Here is a 12862-nt window from a genome sequence, read left to right on the forward strand (position 1 = left end):
TCACTCCTCCTCCTCGCTGCCGCCCTCGTCCTCGAGCAGCGCCACCTCCCTGTCTCTCTCGGAGGCCGCTCGGGACCGGCGGCGGAGCAACGGCGAGGGAGGCGAGAAGGAGAAGTGGAGCCATCGTCTGGAGAAGCTCCGGCTGTCTCGATCCCCTCCTCCCGTTCTCACCCCGACCGCCGGAGGCCCTCACTCCGCCTCCTCCATGCTGCCCCCGAGCAGCGCGGGACCTCGGAGGAAGGTGGGCCGGCTGGTGAGGGAGGGCGGCGTGAGCGTCAGCTCGTCCACCGACGAGTTCAGCGGAAACCACGGCTTCTCGGGCTTCTCGTTCGGCCTGCTGCATCACGCCGCGGACAACAACAACTCGGCTTCGGCTTCGTCGTCGGCCGCCGCCGGTCCGGTGCAGCCGCTGGTCATCGGGGGGAACGTCCCCTGGAGAGGAGGACGCTGGCACAAGTGTCGTCTGGTCCTCCGAGAGAGAGACCGGGAGCGGGGAGAGGAGTTCTACCTGGAGTTCTTCATCCCGCCTAAAGTAAGTCACACTGAAGCATGTTCACAGTCAGCAGGTCGGCTTCATTTAAGCCTCTGAACACCAAAACAGCTGTTTGTGTGGCGTGTCTTCCGTCTCTTCCCGTTTCCTTCACCTACATTCCGCTGGGTCCTAAGCCCCTCCCTGTACAGCTTCTTATCACCTCTTTGCACCAACGTACATTGATAACAAACACCACGCATATTACGGTAATCAGCGTGATTATGTGTAAACTATCGGTGCATCTCCGGTCTGTCAGTGTTCCTCCTGCATCGCTCTGTTCTGTTCTTTAATGGAACGTTATGGAGGACGGAGCCTCTCAGCTGCTAGCAGACTGTTGTGCGAGCAGGCTCGCTCGCGAGCTGTACCCAGCATGCAGTTCGGCGGTGAAATGTTATGAATGTACAATTATTAGTGTTACTACTTGTTTATGTGTCACAGACTGTTGTGTGCTGTGGTGTTTCTCTGTTACAGAGCGGTAGTTGTGGGTTGTTCATTGTTATGAAGTTCTGACCATGACTAGAGTTCCCTCTCAACACATAAGAGAACGAGCGCTGCCAGCAGCAAGAACACATTCAGCTGCCTGTTGAAAGCAGACAGCAGTTGTTTGAGCTGTGCATAATGTGTGTGATGAATTCATATCATACCGGAAATAAAACCGGTATACTGCCCAGCCCTCGTTTATTATAGTTTGGGCAATTTTGTACCAATATCTGACGGGCCGGATTAAAAGGCCGTAGTTTGCCCGTGCCTGGTTCAGAGAGTATTAATTCAATGTTTCATATATGTTCTCATTCTTATCCCACGGTCGGCCTCGTTGAAGGTGTTTTGTGTGAAACATTAGAGCACGGTTTACATTCTGCACCACATGAAGACCGTGAAGACAGATTGTTATTGTCTGTTTGACTCCTGCAGTCGTCGAAGCCCCGGCTGACGGTCCCCTGCTGCTCGATGGTGGACGTGAGGAGCACCACGGCTCTGGAGGTCCCCGACAAGGAGAACACCTTCCTGCTGCAGGTAGGTGCTGCTCCAGTCCGTCCCTCTGTGTGCAGCGATGCAGCGAGGCCTCCGGCGCAGCTTCACTGCAAATGAAAGTAAAAGTCCTGCATTCAAAAGCATCAAAGTGTACTTCAAGTACTGGTCGTAAAAGTACTCACTCTGCTGAATTGTATTATAATAATTGATGCATGAATGTGTCTTTTCTTAATGACTTTATACACTGCTGTAATAATACATCATTTATTTATTATTAATAATCTGAAGTGACTAAAGCGTTAAGATGAGATGTAGTGGAGAATATGTTTACAGTGGCATAAATTACAAGTAGTCGAGTAAAAGTACCTCAAAAAGTACTTTCAACACCTGCAAAATACCCACGAGATTCTGAACTCACAGACTCTGGAACCAAGACATTTTATTAAGGTCGCCAAATCAAATCAGCATATCTTTTATATTATGTAACTTCTTAAGAACCATTTTATTTTATTCATCATTTTATTTTATTTAGTTTGTTCTTATCGTATCAACTGGTTTCATTGCTTCTCTTATTACACTGTTTTATCAGTTAAATCTTAGTCTGTTTTATTGGTCAGGTTTAACCTGACCGGTAGTTTATCTTCTTCTTCTTCTTCTCCTTCTTCTTCTTCTTCTCTCGTCACTCTTCTTCTCCTCCTTCTCTCGTCACTCTTCTTCTTCTCTCGTCACTCTTCTTCTTCTCTCGTCACTCTTCTTCTTCTCTCGTCACTCTTCTTCTTCTCTCGTCACTCTTCTTCTTCTCTCGTCACTCTTCTTCTCTCGTCACTCTTCTTCTCTCGTCACTCTTCTTCATCTCTCGTCACTCTTCTTCTTCTCTCGTCACTCTTCTTCTTCTCTCGTCACTCTTCTTCTCTCGTCACTCTTCTTCTTCTCTCGTCACTCTTCTTCATCTCTCGTCACTCTTCTTCTTCTCTCGTCACTCTTCTTCTTCTCTCGTCACTCTTCTTCTTCTCTCGTCACTCTTCTTCATCTCTCGTCACTCTTCTTCTCTCGTCACTCTTCTTCTTCTCTCGTCACTCTTCTTCTTCTTCTCTCGTCACTCTTCTTCTTCTCTCGTCACTCTTCTTCTTCTTCTCTCGTCACTCTTCTTCTTCTCTCGTCACTCTTCTTCTTCTCTCGTCACTCTTCTTCTTCTCTCGTCACTCTTCTTCTTCTCTTGTCACTCTTCTTCTCTCGTCACTCTTCTTCTTCTCTCGTCACTCTTCTTCATCTCTCGTCACTCTTCTTCTTCTCTTGTCACTCTTCTTCTCTCGTCACTCTTCTTCTTCTCTCGTCACTCTTCTTCTTCTCTCGTCACTCTTCTTCTTCTCTCGTCACTCTTCTTCTTCTCTCGTCACTCTTCTTCTTCTCTCGTCACTCTTCTTCTTCTCTCGTCACTCTTCTTCTCTCGTCACTCTTCTTCTTCTCTCGTCACTCTTCTTCTTCTCTCGTCACTCTTCTTCTTCTCTCGTCACTCTTCTTCTTCTCTCGTCACTCTTCTTCTTCTCTTGTCACTCTTCTTCTCTCGTCACTCTTCTTCTTCTCTCGTCACTCTTCTTCTTCTCTCGTCACTCTTCTTCTTCTCTCGTCACTCTTCTTCTTCTCTCGTCACTCTTCTTCTTCTCTCGTCACTCTTCTTCTTCTCTCGTCACTCTTCTTCTTCTCTCGTCACTCTTCTTCTTCTCTCGTCACTCTTCTTCTTCTCTCGTCACTCTTCTTCTTCTTCTTCTTCTCCTCAGCTGGAGGGGACAGCGCAGTACGTGATTGAGACGCGTGATGCCATTCAGATGAGAGCCTGGCTGAGCGACATCAGGAATGGCATCTGTCTCAGGTAATGAATGAATGAATGAGTGAATGAATGAATGTGTGGGACGACATGAACTCACTGAACTACTGACCGTGTCCTCACAGTGAGCAGGAGGACGCTGAAGGCGTCTCTGTGGGGCCGCTGGACATCAGCGGGACGGCTGAGATCGTTGACCGTCTCTCTCAAGGTATTCCTGGAAGTTTACAACCTCATTAAATGAAACAAGCAGTTCTTTCTGAGACAGCAGTTCTGTATGAGGTACTTATACACAGTAATGTAGTACATTTATATATTTTCTATTCTTAAATCATGTCTATTAAAACCGTTTCTGATTTCAAAGTGACTCAAACAGAGACTTAACTTCTCAGGACACAGGAGCTGCTGGTCTGCTGCTGCTGCCTCCACCTGTTGGTGTGTTTGTGTTGTTGAGTGAATCTGAACCCTTCAACAGCAGCACGTATGAGTTAAAGAAGCAGTGGTCTAATGATTGATCCCTGTGGAACCCCAGATAAATACAGTCACAACGGCCCCTTTAAAGTCGCGTTATCAGACAATATACTCTCTTTTGTCGTGTTACATTCCCAGATTCATGACTCTGAATCCTGCTTGTGAGACTTTTAGTTTGAAACTACTTCATCCTCGGCTTGTCGACGTAACAGTTAACATCTCTTCGTTGTTTTTATCTCCTTACTAACTTCTTGTCAGTGTGTTACGGAGGAATCGGAGGCTCCTCCCCTCTGATGGATCCTCTCCCACCGGAGCTGCCACCTCGAGCCCCTCTCGACGAACCAGACGGCCGGATTCTCGGCGGAGTCGGTCTCGGCACACCTTTTGCTGAGACGCCAGACGCCACAGGTACTTTTCATTTAAAACAACAACTTATTTCATCTCTCTGAAGACTGTAAACCATCAGAAATACTAAACGTTGTACTTTTACTTTGTTCTAGTCATTTATAGGTTTTTTTCTTCATTAAAACACACAATTCAAATGATAATGAAGTAATAGATTGTATTTTATTCTCATTATTATCTTTAATGAAGTATAATAATGAGCTTAGAGCTCCTGTTAGAAGTTAAACGGCTCATAATTCATCTCTAATATCTATTTTATATTCACGTGAAAACGGGGTTGACCGTGGCTCACTGGGTTAAGAGGGTTGTCTGGTAACCGCAGGGTCAACGGTTCGATCCTCGACTGGGATGTGTCACGTGTTAGGGTTGACTCATCCCTGTATACAGGGATGACTCATCTACTACTGGATTTATTCTAGTTTATCACCAAAACTACATTTTACAGATGACATGTGAACACATCATGATAACGTTATAATGAACCTTCAGCCAGTACTAATGTTCACTGAGCAGAGCCTGAAGGCATCATAGTGTAACTGAAGTGAACCTCCTGTTGGTTAGCCGTTAGCGGCGCTGCTAACGTTACTAGCTCTCCTCCTGTTGGTTAGCCGTTAGCGGTGCTGCTAATGTTACTAGCTCTCCTCCTGTTGGTTAGCCGTTAGCGGTGCTGCTAACGTTACTAGCTCTCCTCCTGTTGGTTAGCCGTTAGCGGTGCTGCTAACATTACTAGCTCTCTTCCTGTTGGTTAGCCGTTAGTGGTGCTGCTAACGTTACTAGCTCTCTTCCTGTTGGTTAGCCGTTAGCGGTGCTGCTAACGTTACTAGCGCTCCTCCTGTTGGTTAGCCGTTAGCGGTGCTGCTAACGCTACTAGCTCTCCTCCTGTTGGTTAGCCGTTAGCGGTGCTGCTAACGCTACTAGCTCTCCTCCTGTTGGTTAGCCGTTAGCGGTGCTGCTAACGTTACTAGCTCTCTTCCTGTTGGTTAGCCGTTAGCGGTGCTGCTAACGTTACTACCTCTCTTCCTGTTGGTTAGCCGTTAGCGGTGCTGCTAACGTTACTAGCTCTCCTCCTGTTGGTTAGCCGTTAGCGGTGCTGCTAACGCTACTAGCTCTCCTCCTGTTGGTTAGCCGTTAGCGGTGCTGCTAAAGCTACTAGCTCTCCTCCTGTTGGTTAGCCGAGGGCGGTGCTGCTAACGTTACTAGCTCTCCTCCTGTTGGTTAGCCGAGGGCGGTGCTGCTAACGTTACTAGCTCTCCTCCTGTTGGTTAGCCGAGGGCGGTGTTGCTAACGTTACTAGCTCTCCTCCTGTTGGTTTAAACACAAGTTCTACTGAGTCAGTGACACTTTATTTCACTCTAAAGTGTCTATGTTCCTTCCACCTTCGTCCAGGCTCCTTCCTGTTCTCGGAGGTAACCCCTGCGGAGGCGGTGGAGCACCCACTCAGCGAGTGTCAGTGGTTCCACGGCACCTTGTCCCGCCTCAAGGCCGCTCAGCTGGTGTTGGCCGGAGGTCCGGCAAGCCACGGAGTCTTCCTGGTTCGCCAGAGCGAGACGCGGCGCGGAGAATACGTCCTCACCTTCAACTTCCAGGGCAAGGCCAAGGTGAGTGTCGGAGTCCATGTGTGTGTGTCCTCAATAAGGACGCGTATTGTTAGGATTTAATCGATACTAGAACTCTGATCACCAATCGTAACTTACGTACTAAATGACTCGTACAAGCCGCTAAATAACAAATCTGTTCATACAAGTTGTTCCTGCTTGAGGCCCAATGTTTGCTTTGTTAAAATGACAGAAAAAGTCTTCAAATGTCTTGTTTTGATCAGGTAGCAAACCTCCAGTTCTTTAAAGTGAAGTCAAAGCTTCATGTGTTAAAGCTGCATTCTCTCTAGTGTCCACCAGGGGGCGACTCCTCTGGTTGTATAGAAGTCTATAGAAAATGACTCTACTTCTCTCTTGATTTATTACCTCAGTAAACATTGTAAACATGAGTTTATGTCTCAATCTCTAGTTTCAAGTCTTCTTCAATACAGCATGATGTTCATTTAGTACATTATGCTCCATTTAGAGTCACACAGACCATAAAGCAGGGGATGCTTTAGGGCGGGGCTACACGCTGATTGACAGGTCTCTACCAGAGATGTATACGGTGTCTCTAGTCACTCCTCAGTCCAGATACGGTCACTTCCTGTTCTCTTTGTTGCAAGAAAAACACGATGATGACGGCGAAATCACCGAACTAGTTGCTTCAAAATGTTCCGGTCTTTCTTCCTCTCCAGCACCTGCGTCTGTCCCTGAACGAGGACGGTCAGTGCCGAGTGCAGCACCTCTGGTTCCAGTCCATCTTCGACATGCTGGAGCACTTCCGGGTGCACCCGATCCCCCTGGAGTCCGGCGGCGCCTCCGACGTCACGCTCATCAGCTTCGTGGGCGCCACCGCCGTTCGTCAGCCAGGTACGAGAGAGACTGAACACCTCGCCGACAAACACACAGAAGAAGAAGAAAGTGATGACGGGGCGTCTTTCAGACGAAGCACATTAACCTCGTTCACACCTGTAACACCTTTATAAAGCTTCTGTTACCTCCAACATGTGATCACACTCACAGAAGTTTAGATAGAGTGAGAGGTTTAATACTCATCTCATTCCTTCATCAAATAATCACTTCACCATCACTTCTCATGCTGAAAGAAAGAGCAAAAACACACGTGTGGTCGAATTAAACAACACATTTATATTAAAAACACAGTTCAACAAAAAATTATCCTATTATGTAATTTTTAACTCAAGTTTTTCGATTCTAAATTAAAGAAAACTTTAGTTTGGCCAGATTTACCAGATTATATTGAACATTTCAATGTAACTTCTTCTGACTCTGCTCTTTATGTGCTGACTGTGCGTCCATCGTTTTTCCAGATTTTGATAATGTTTTTGTTTTTCAAACTACATTTTAGTGTCGTCCTTTTCTCTCTTTTTGTTTTTGGTGCGATTAATTCACAGTCGATGCATTTTTTTGTCATGAGAACTTTAAGATTAATCGGCAAAAACTGGAACATAATGAATTTATCTGAGCTTTTGAGCTATACGTTGACCAGATCCGCTCCTTCTGTTCTTATCTTTCACAATAAAAGCCCCCAGACTTCAACACTGTAACCGTTTACCAGCAAGAGAAAGACATCACAGCCCGTAAACAGATGTTATGTGATTAAATAAAAGGAGCTGTAAGCTTCTGTGTTTGTTGTGTTTCTGAGTTTAGTCTGAAACCTGGAAGTGTGTGTGTGTGTGTGTGTGTGTGTGTGTGTGTGTGTGTGTACATGCATGATTGTCTAAATCTTCCTCTCTTCTTTATGTAACTGTAGATCTCACATCTGTCTGGTCGTCTGAGGTTTCTTAAATAGATTATTTCAGCTTTCAGTTTAAACTGACTACGTTTACACGCACGAAATATTCTGTTTTTTGTCCTGATTACGGAAAAAACAATATTCCTGATAAGCTGTTTACACGCTTAATGAAAATTAATATTAGCCTGTAGGTGTTGGTAAAGACTACGTCAACCTTCGGTTCTTTAAGAGAAGTCGAGGCGTCATGTCCTAAAGCTGCATCCTCTCTAGTGTCCACCAGGGGGCGACTCCTCTGGTTGTATAGAAGTCTATAGAAAATGACTCTACTTCTCTCTTGATTTATTACCTCAGTAAACATTGTAAACATGAGTTTATGTCTCAATCTCTAGTTTCAAGTCTTCTTCAATACAGCATGATGTTCATTTAGTACATTATGGTCCATTTAGAGTCACACAGACCATAAAGCAGGGGATGCTTTAGGGCGGGGCTTACTGTGATTGACAGGTCGACACCAGAGACGTACACGCCGTCTCTACGTCTCTACGTCTCTCCTCAGTCCAGATATGCTCACTTCCTGTTCACGTGTTGCAAATAAAATCAAGATGGCGACGGCAAAGCCGCCGAACTCGAGGCTTCAAACCAACAAGTGACGTCACGATGACGACGTCCACTTCTTGTATTTTATGCAAATTAAGTAGATGACGTCATCTTTTTCCCAAACGATCCATTTTAGCGTGTCCACACTGATACAAAGTAGCGGCCATTTTTAAAACCTTTTTAGAAGGCGTTTTCAAAAGCATCTGTTTTGGTGACCTAAACTCATATTTGTAGTATTTGTAATAGTGGAATATTGTTGTAAACGTAGTCGGTGTTAAATGTCAGAAATATAAACTAACCTGAAACACTGACGCCCCCCCGCAGCACTCTCTCCTCTGTGACCTCTCACCTCTGTTGTATCCGTTGGCTCATCCTTTACAGGCCGGGACAGAGCAGGCAGTCGGCCCACAGTCTGTGATGTCATCACCACGCGCCATCCCGACTCTCCATCAACACCCATCTCTGACTGTGTGTAAGTGAGACCGGACTCAAGTGAGAGACACTCAGAGAGATAGAGTGTGTGTGTGTGTGTGTGTGTGTGTGTCCTCTAAGTGGACCGTCTCCATGACTTCATGGACTTCATGACCACAGACTTCTTCCACCTTAACGGCTCACTGTCACTTTCTCTTCTTCTCTCCTCACTACACTTTTGTCCTTATCTCCTCCTCCCTTTATTTATACTTTGCTCTCATTTCCCCTCTCTCCTTCTTCTTCTCTGTTTCCTGTCCCTGCAGACTTGACCAGCAGACCCCGTAGCCCTCCTCAGCCTCCTCCTCCGCTGCCGCCAGGCCGACCGCCGCCGCCCACTCCTCCACAGGAGCGAGGAAACGAGACGGAGGAGGACGCAGGAGGAGGAGGAGGAGGAGGAGGAGGAGGTGGGGAGGCCGCAGTGACCATGGCGACAACGATGACGATGGGAGGAGGAGGAGGTGTGGAAGACTGGGAGGAGAGAGACACTCCTCTACGCCAACTAGAAGCTGTGGAAGGAGAGGAGAGGGAGGGAGCGAGGGCGCCACGAGCCATCGACAACCAGTACTCCTTCTTCTGATGAAGGGAGGAGGAGGAGGAGGAGGAGGAGGAGGAGGAGGAGTGTGTATGTGTGTGTGTGTGTGTGTGTGTGTGAGCGGATGTGAGATTGGATGAGGCGGCGTACATCATAGCCATTCATAACCAGTATTTTTATTTTGTTAGCGAGGAGGAGGAGGAGGAGGAGGAGGAGGAGGTGTAAAAAGTACTAACACTAAAGGAGAGAGAGAGGAGACGGAGAGCAGCTTTTCAACACTAACTAGCGGTACATTTCTTTTTTAATTGTTTCTGTTTTTCGTCCGATAAGCTTTGTGTGTTGTTGTTTGTTGCCGGTTCGACTCCTGAAGAACTCTTCTGTTGTTCGTGAACAGTAAACGGAGCTCGAGGGTTGAAGCCGACAGTCTTGATACCTCAACCGTGGTCCACACGCTAGCCAGAGGCCCGACCTCTCTACAGCCCTTAGGTACGGTACGGAGGCCCCGGGGGGCCAAAGCGTCCTGTGTATGACGTGAGAACAGGTTCAGTCGGGATTAGTTCCGTTATTCAATATTTAATCATGTGAAAACATCTCCTTCAAACTACTGGATTCATTCAAGTTTATCACCAAAACTACATTTTACAAGATTACGTGTGAACTCATCAGGACACGGTATACTTTATGAAACACTTCTATCAGAACACGGTGGAGCACTTCAGCCTCTTGTGGCCACAATGAGTATTACAACAAGAACATACTTTTTATTTCTTTATGTTTTCACAGAAAACACATAACTGTGAATCATCCTGGCAAAACCTTTTTCCACCTGTTCTTAAGTCACAAGCATGTTGTTGTACCTCTCAGGGCTTCCGTAGTCTGCGACAGGAAGACTCAAAACGTAACTCGGCTCCCGGTACGGAGAGCTCGTCTCACCAGACTCACACGTAATAGTACTCCTGAAATGTGCTGTTCTTTGTTTTACATTATTGTGTATTTAATATTTTCGGGTAAAACTATTTGAAGAGTACGTCTGCAGCTTCTGGACCTTTTGATGGACGTTATATTAAGATAAAATCAACCTTTATTGATCCCGAGCATTAGCACAAACACACCAAACGGTACAGGAATAAACACATTAAAGGGCTTCATGAAACATAAAGACAACGTGACGTCGGTGTGGTTCTTTACGCTCTTCTGGCATTCTTCAGAAAGGTGACCTGATAACAACCCGTGCGTCCATCACTGTTCATGAGCAGCGCTGAAGTCTGTCTGGTGTGACGAGTGTTTTGGGTCTAAAGTGGAAACTTACCTCAGACCTCAGTAGACGTCTCTCTCTCTGACACTAAGGAGGAATTATTCATGATACCAATAACAATAATTATTGATGGAAATAATAATAATGACGGTCAGAATAATAGTATGAATTTTATTTGTGTTATTTTGTATATGCTGACTCGATGTAACACTTGTTCCGACTCCATCTTGTGTTGTGATGACGTGTTTGTGCCTTTTTTGTTTGTTTGGGATAAAAAGAAGGAAATACATATATATACATGTACATGTGTATATATATGTACGTTTTGCTATAACAGTTATCCTCGCTCTCTTTTTCACGCTGTCTTCGCCTCCTCGCCCCTCCCCCCCCCCTCTGTTCACCATCGAGGGTCTAAAACTAAAGAAACACGATTCGAGAACGCGTCAATGAAAACCTACTTTTTCTGTGTCGTCATCGTCTCCATCATTCAGTTCAGAGCCTGTTTTCTTCATGCCCCCCCCCCCAGTCGTGTCTGTCGCTCTTTTCTTGGCTCATGTATTTGTCTATGTGCCCCCCCCCCCCCCCCCCCCCCCATCATGTTCAGTGTCCTTCTCTCAGTTCCTCAGAACTCTTTGTGCCTTTCTCTCTTTTCTCTCTTTGCTGGGACCGTGTTTTGAGGGCAGCGTCGTCTGTCCTCCCCCGTGTGGTTAGTTTCAGGTACTACATTGAATTTAATGATATAATATAAATATAGTGAAACATGGCTGTCGCTTGTCTCGTCTGTTTTTATTCTTCTCTGAAACCTTTGAACGGTTTTATTTGTGAATCACATCAGGTAAATGTTTTCTTCAATTGTAATTATTCTATCAGATAAAAGAGATTAATTCACCAAATGTTTTATTTACTTGTGAAATAGTTTTGTCCCCAAAAGAATAACAATAAATATATATATATCATAGTATTACTGTACTGTTTCGTACTCAAACAGAATGTATTCCAGAAACACTTGCATGTTTCAAAAACCATACGACTGACACAAAAAATAAGAAATATCAATAATAATAAATGAGTGGTAAGGAAAACATCCAAAATATTGTAATAATTATAATGTATCTGTACGGAACATTTCATACAGACTGTAGCTCAAAGTCTGTACATTTAAAAATACATGGGAACATACTTTTACAAATAAAATAAATAAAAACAGAAAACCTTATTTTCATGAATAGAATAAATGGAAGTGGGAAGAAATAAGTTCTCTTTTAGAAAAGTGAATTTGCTCGGATGTTAAATGATCTCTCAAGTCTTTAATCTGTTTGATGAATATTGGATTCTTCTCATATCAATGTTTGATCGTTGAAAAGAGAACATCTGATAATAATGTATAATCAGTTGAAGCTGCTTTATTTTTGTTCACCAGTCGGCGGCTCGTCTCCAGCTTCTTCAGGTCGACAGTGAAGTAAACACAAAATGTATTTAAGTGAAATAAAACAAACAGATGAATCAGTAAATCTGCAGGATTATTTATAAATCTCATGATTTGACATTTGATCTGTGAAATGTGTTTTATTTTTCTTAACTGGGATTAAATTAAGTTGTAAACTTTTACAGGAAGTTAAATGTCTAACGGGTATTTGCACGTACCGATTATCAATCTGATATTTTCCCAAATTGAATATACTATTGACTTTACTTCTTGGAATCTTAATCAGTTTTATGTTGAAGCTTTAATTTACTGATTCTCAATCTGCTGAACAATCTCATCCTGCAAATAAAAAACAAATATACCCAAATATGTATATGAAGATTTCAAGGCCAAGAATATTTTATGCTGATTTAATATTTGGTAAAATTGTATGTTGTCAATACACTATTTTGTGTATATTTGTATATATTTTTCACATACTTTATATATTCTTTTTGGGGGGTAATTGGGTTTAAAATAGTCTTTTATATTCTTTTAATATTGTATTACTTGTTATGGGGATAATACTTACATAACTGAGTTCATTATTTTTTTAATAATTATTTTAATTCATAATTTCTTCACTAAAACCAGATTAAAATCATTCTCCAGCATCAGTTTCCTGACATGAACTCTTGAGAGTCCGTCACGAACCCGTGGGATAAATGATTGACGTCAAACGTAAACCAATGAAAGAAAAGGTCAAAGGTGATTGACAGAAGGTTTTATCCAATGAGGTTTTAGATTAGGTCAGTAGGCGGGGTTTAGGAGTGATGCGTTCGTTACAGGATCTCGGGGTAGCCCGGCTACAGTTGTTATGCGGGAACATTTACCCGCCGTGAATACTTACAGGCCTTACAATGTATATTTTAAATACAATGAAGTATTTGTAGTTCAATTACAATACATACTCTCATACTTTGTTGATTTCTGTCGCCCAACAGGAGCCCGCCCTGCTCGACTCCACCCGAATCACGTGTGTAGCGGGTGCAGCGTTTGAACAAATC

At 44.2% G+C, this 12862-nt stretch overlaps 1 protein-coding gene across 2 annotated transcripts in view; it reads left to right on the forward strand.

The window, feature by feature from the left end:
• sh2b1 (SH2B adaptor protein 1) overlaps positions 1 to 9040 on the forward strand; it is a 12512-nt gene extending 3472 nt beyond the window's left edge. For both annotated transcript variants that reach the window (XM_079281449.1, XM_079281450.1), the window contains exons 2-10: positions 1 to 532; positions 1445 to 1546; positions 3283 to 3374; positions 3455 to 3537; positions 4056 to 4205; positions 5589 to 5800; positions 6475 to 6649; positions 8514 to 8604; positions 8867 to 9040. The exon at positions 1 to 532 is cut by the window's left edge and continues 1534 nt beyond it. In XM_079281449.1, the coding sequence (XP_079137575.1) occupies positions 1 to 532; positions 1445 to 1546; positions 3283 to 3374; positions 3455 to 3537; positions 4056 to 4205; positions 5589 to 5800; positions 6475 to 6649; positions 8514 to 8604; positions 8867 to 8888 (1459 nt within the window). In that variant the 3' untranslated portion in view covers positions 8889 to 9040. The remainder of the gene's footprint in view (positions 533 to 1444; positions 1547 to 3282; positions 3375 to 3454; positions 3538 to 4055; positions 4206 to 5588; positions 5801 to 6474; positions 6650 to 8513; positions 8605 to 8866) is intronic.
• The last annotated feature ends 3822 nt before the right edge of the window (positions 9041 to 12862 follow it).

The sequence above is a fragment of the Melanostigma gelatinosum genome, assembly GCF_949748355.1.
Source record: "Melanostigma gelatinosum genome assembly, chromosome: 13".
Taxonomy (NCBI): Eukaryota; Metazoa; Chordata; class Actinopteri; order Perciformes; family Zoarcidae; genus Melanostigma; species Melanostigma gelatinosum.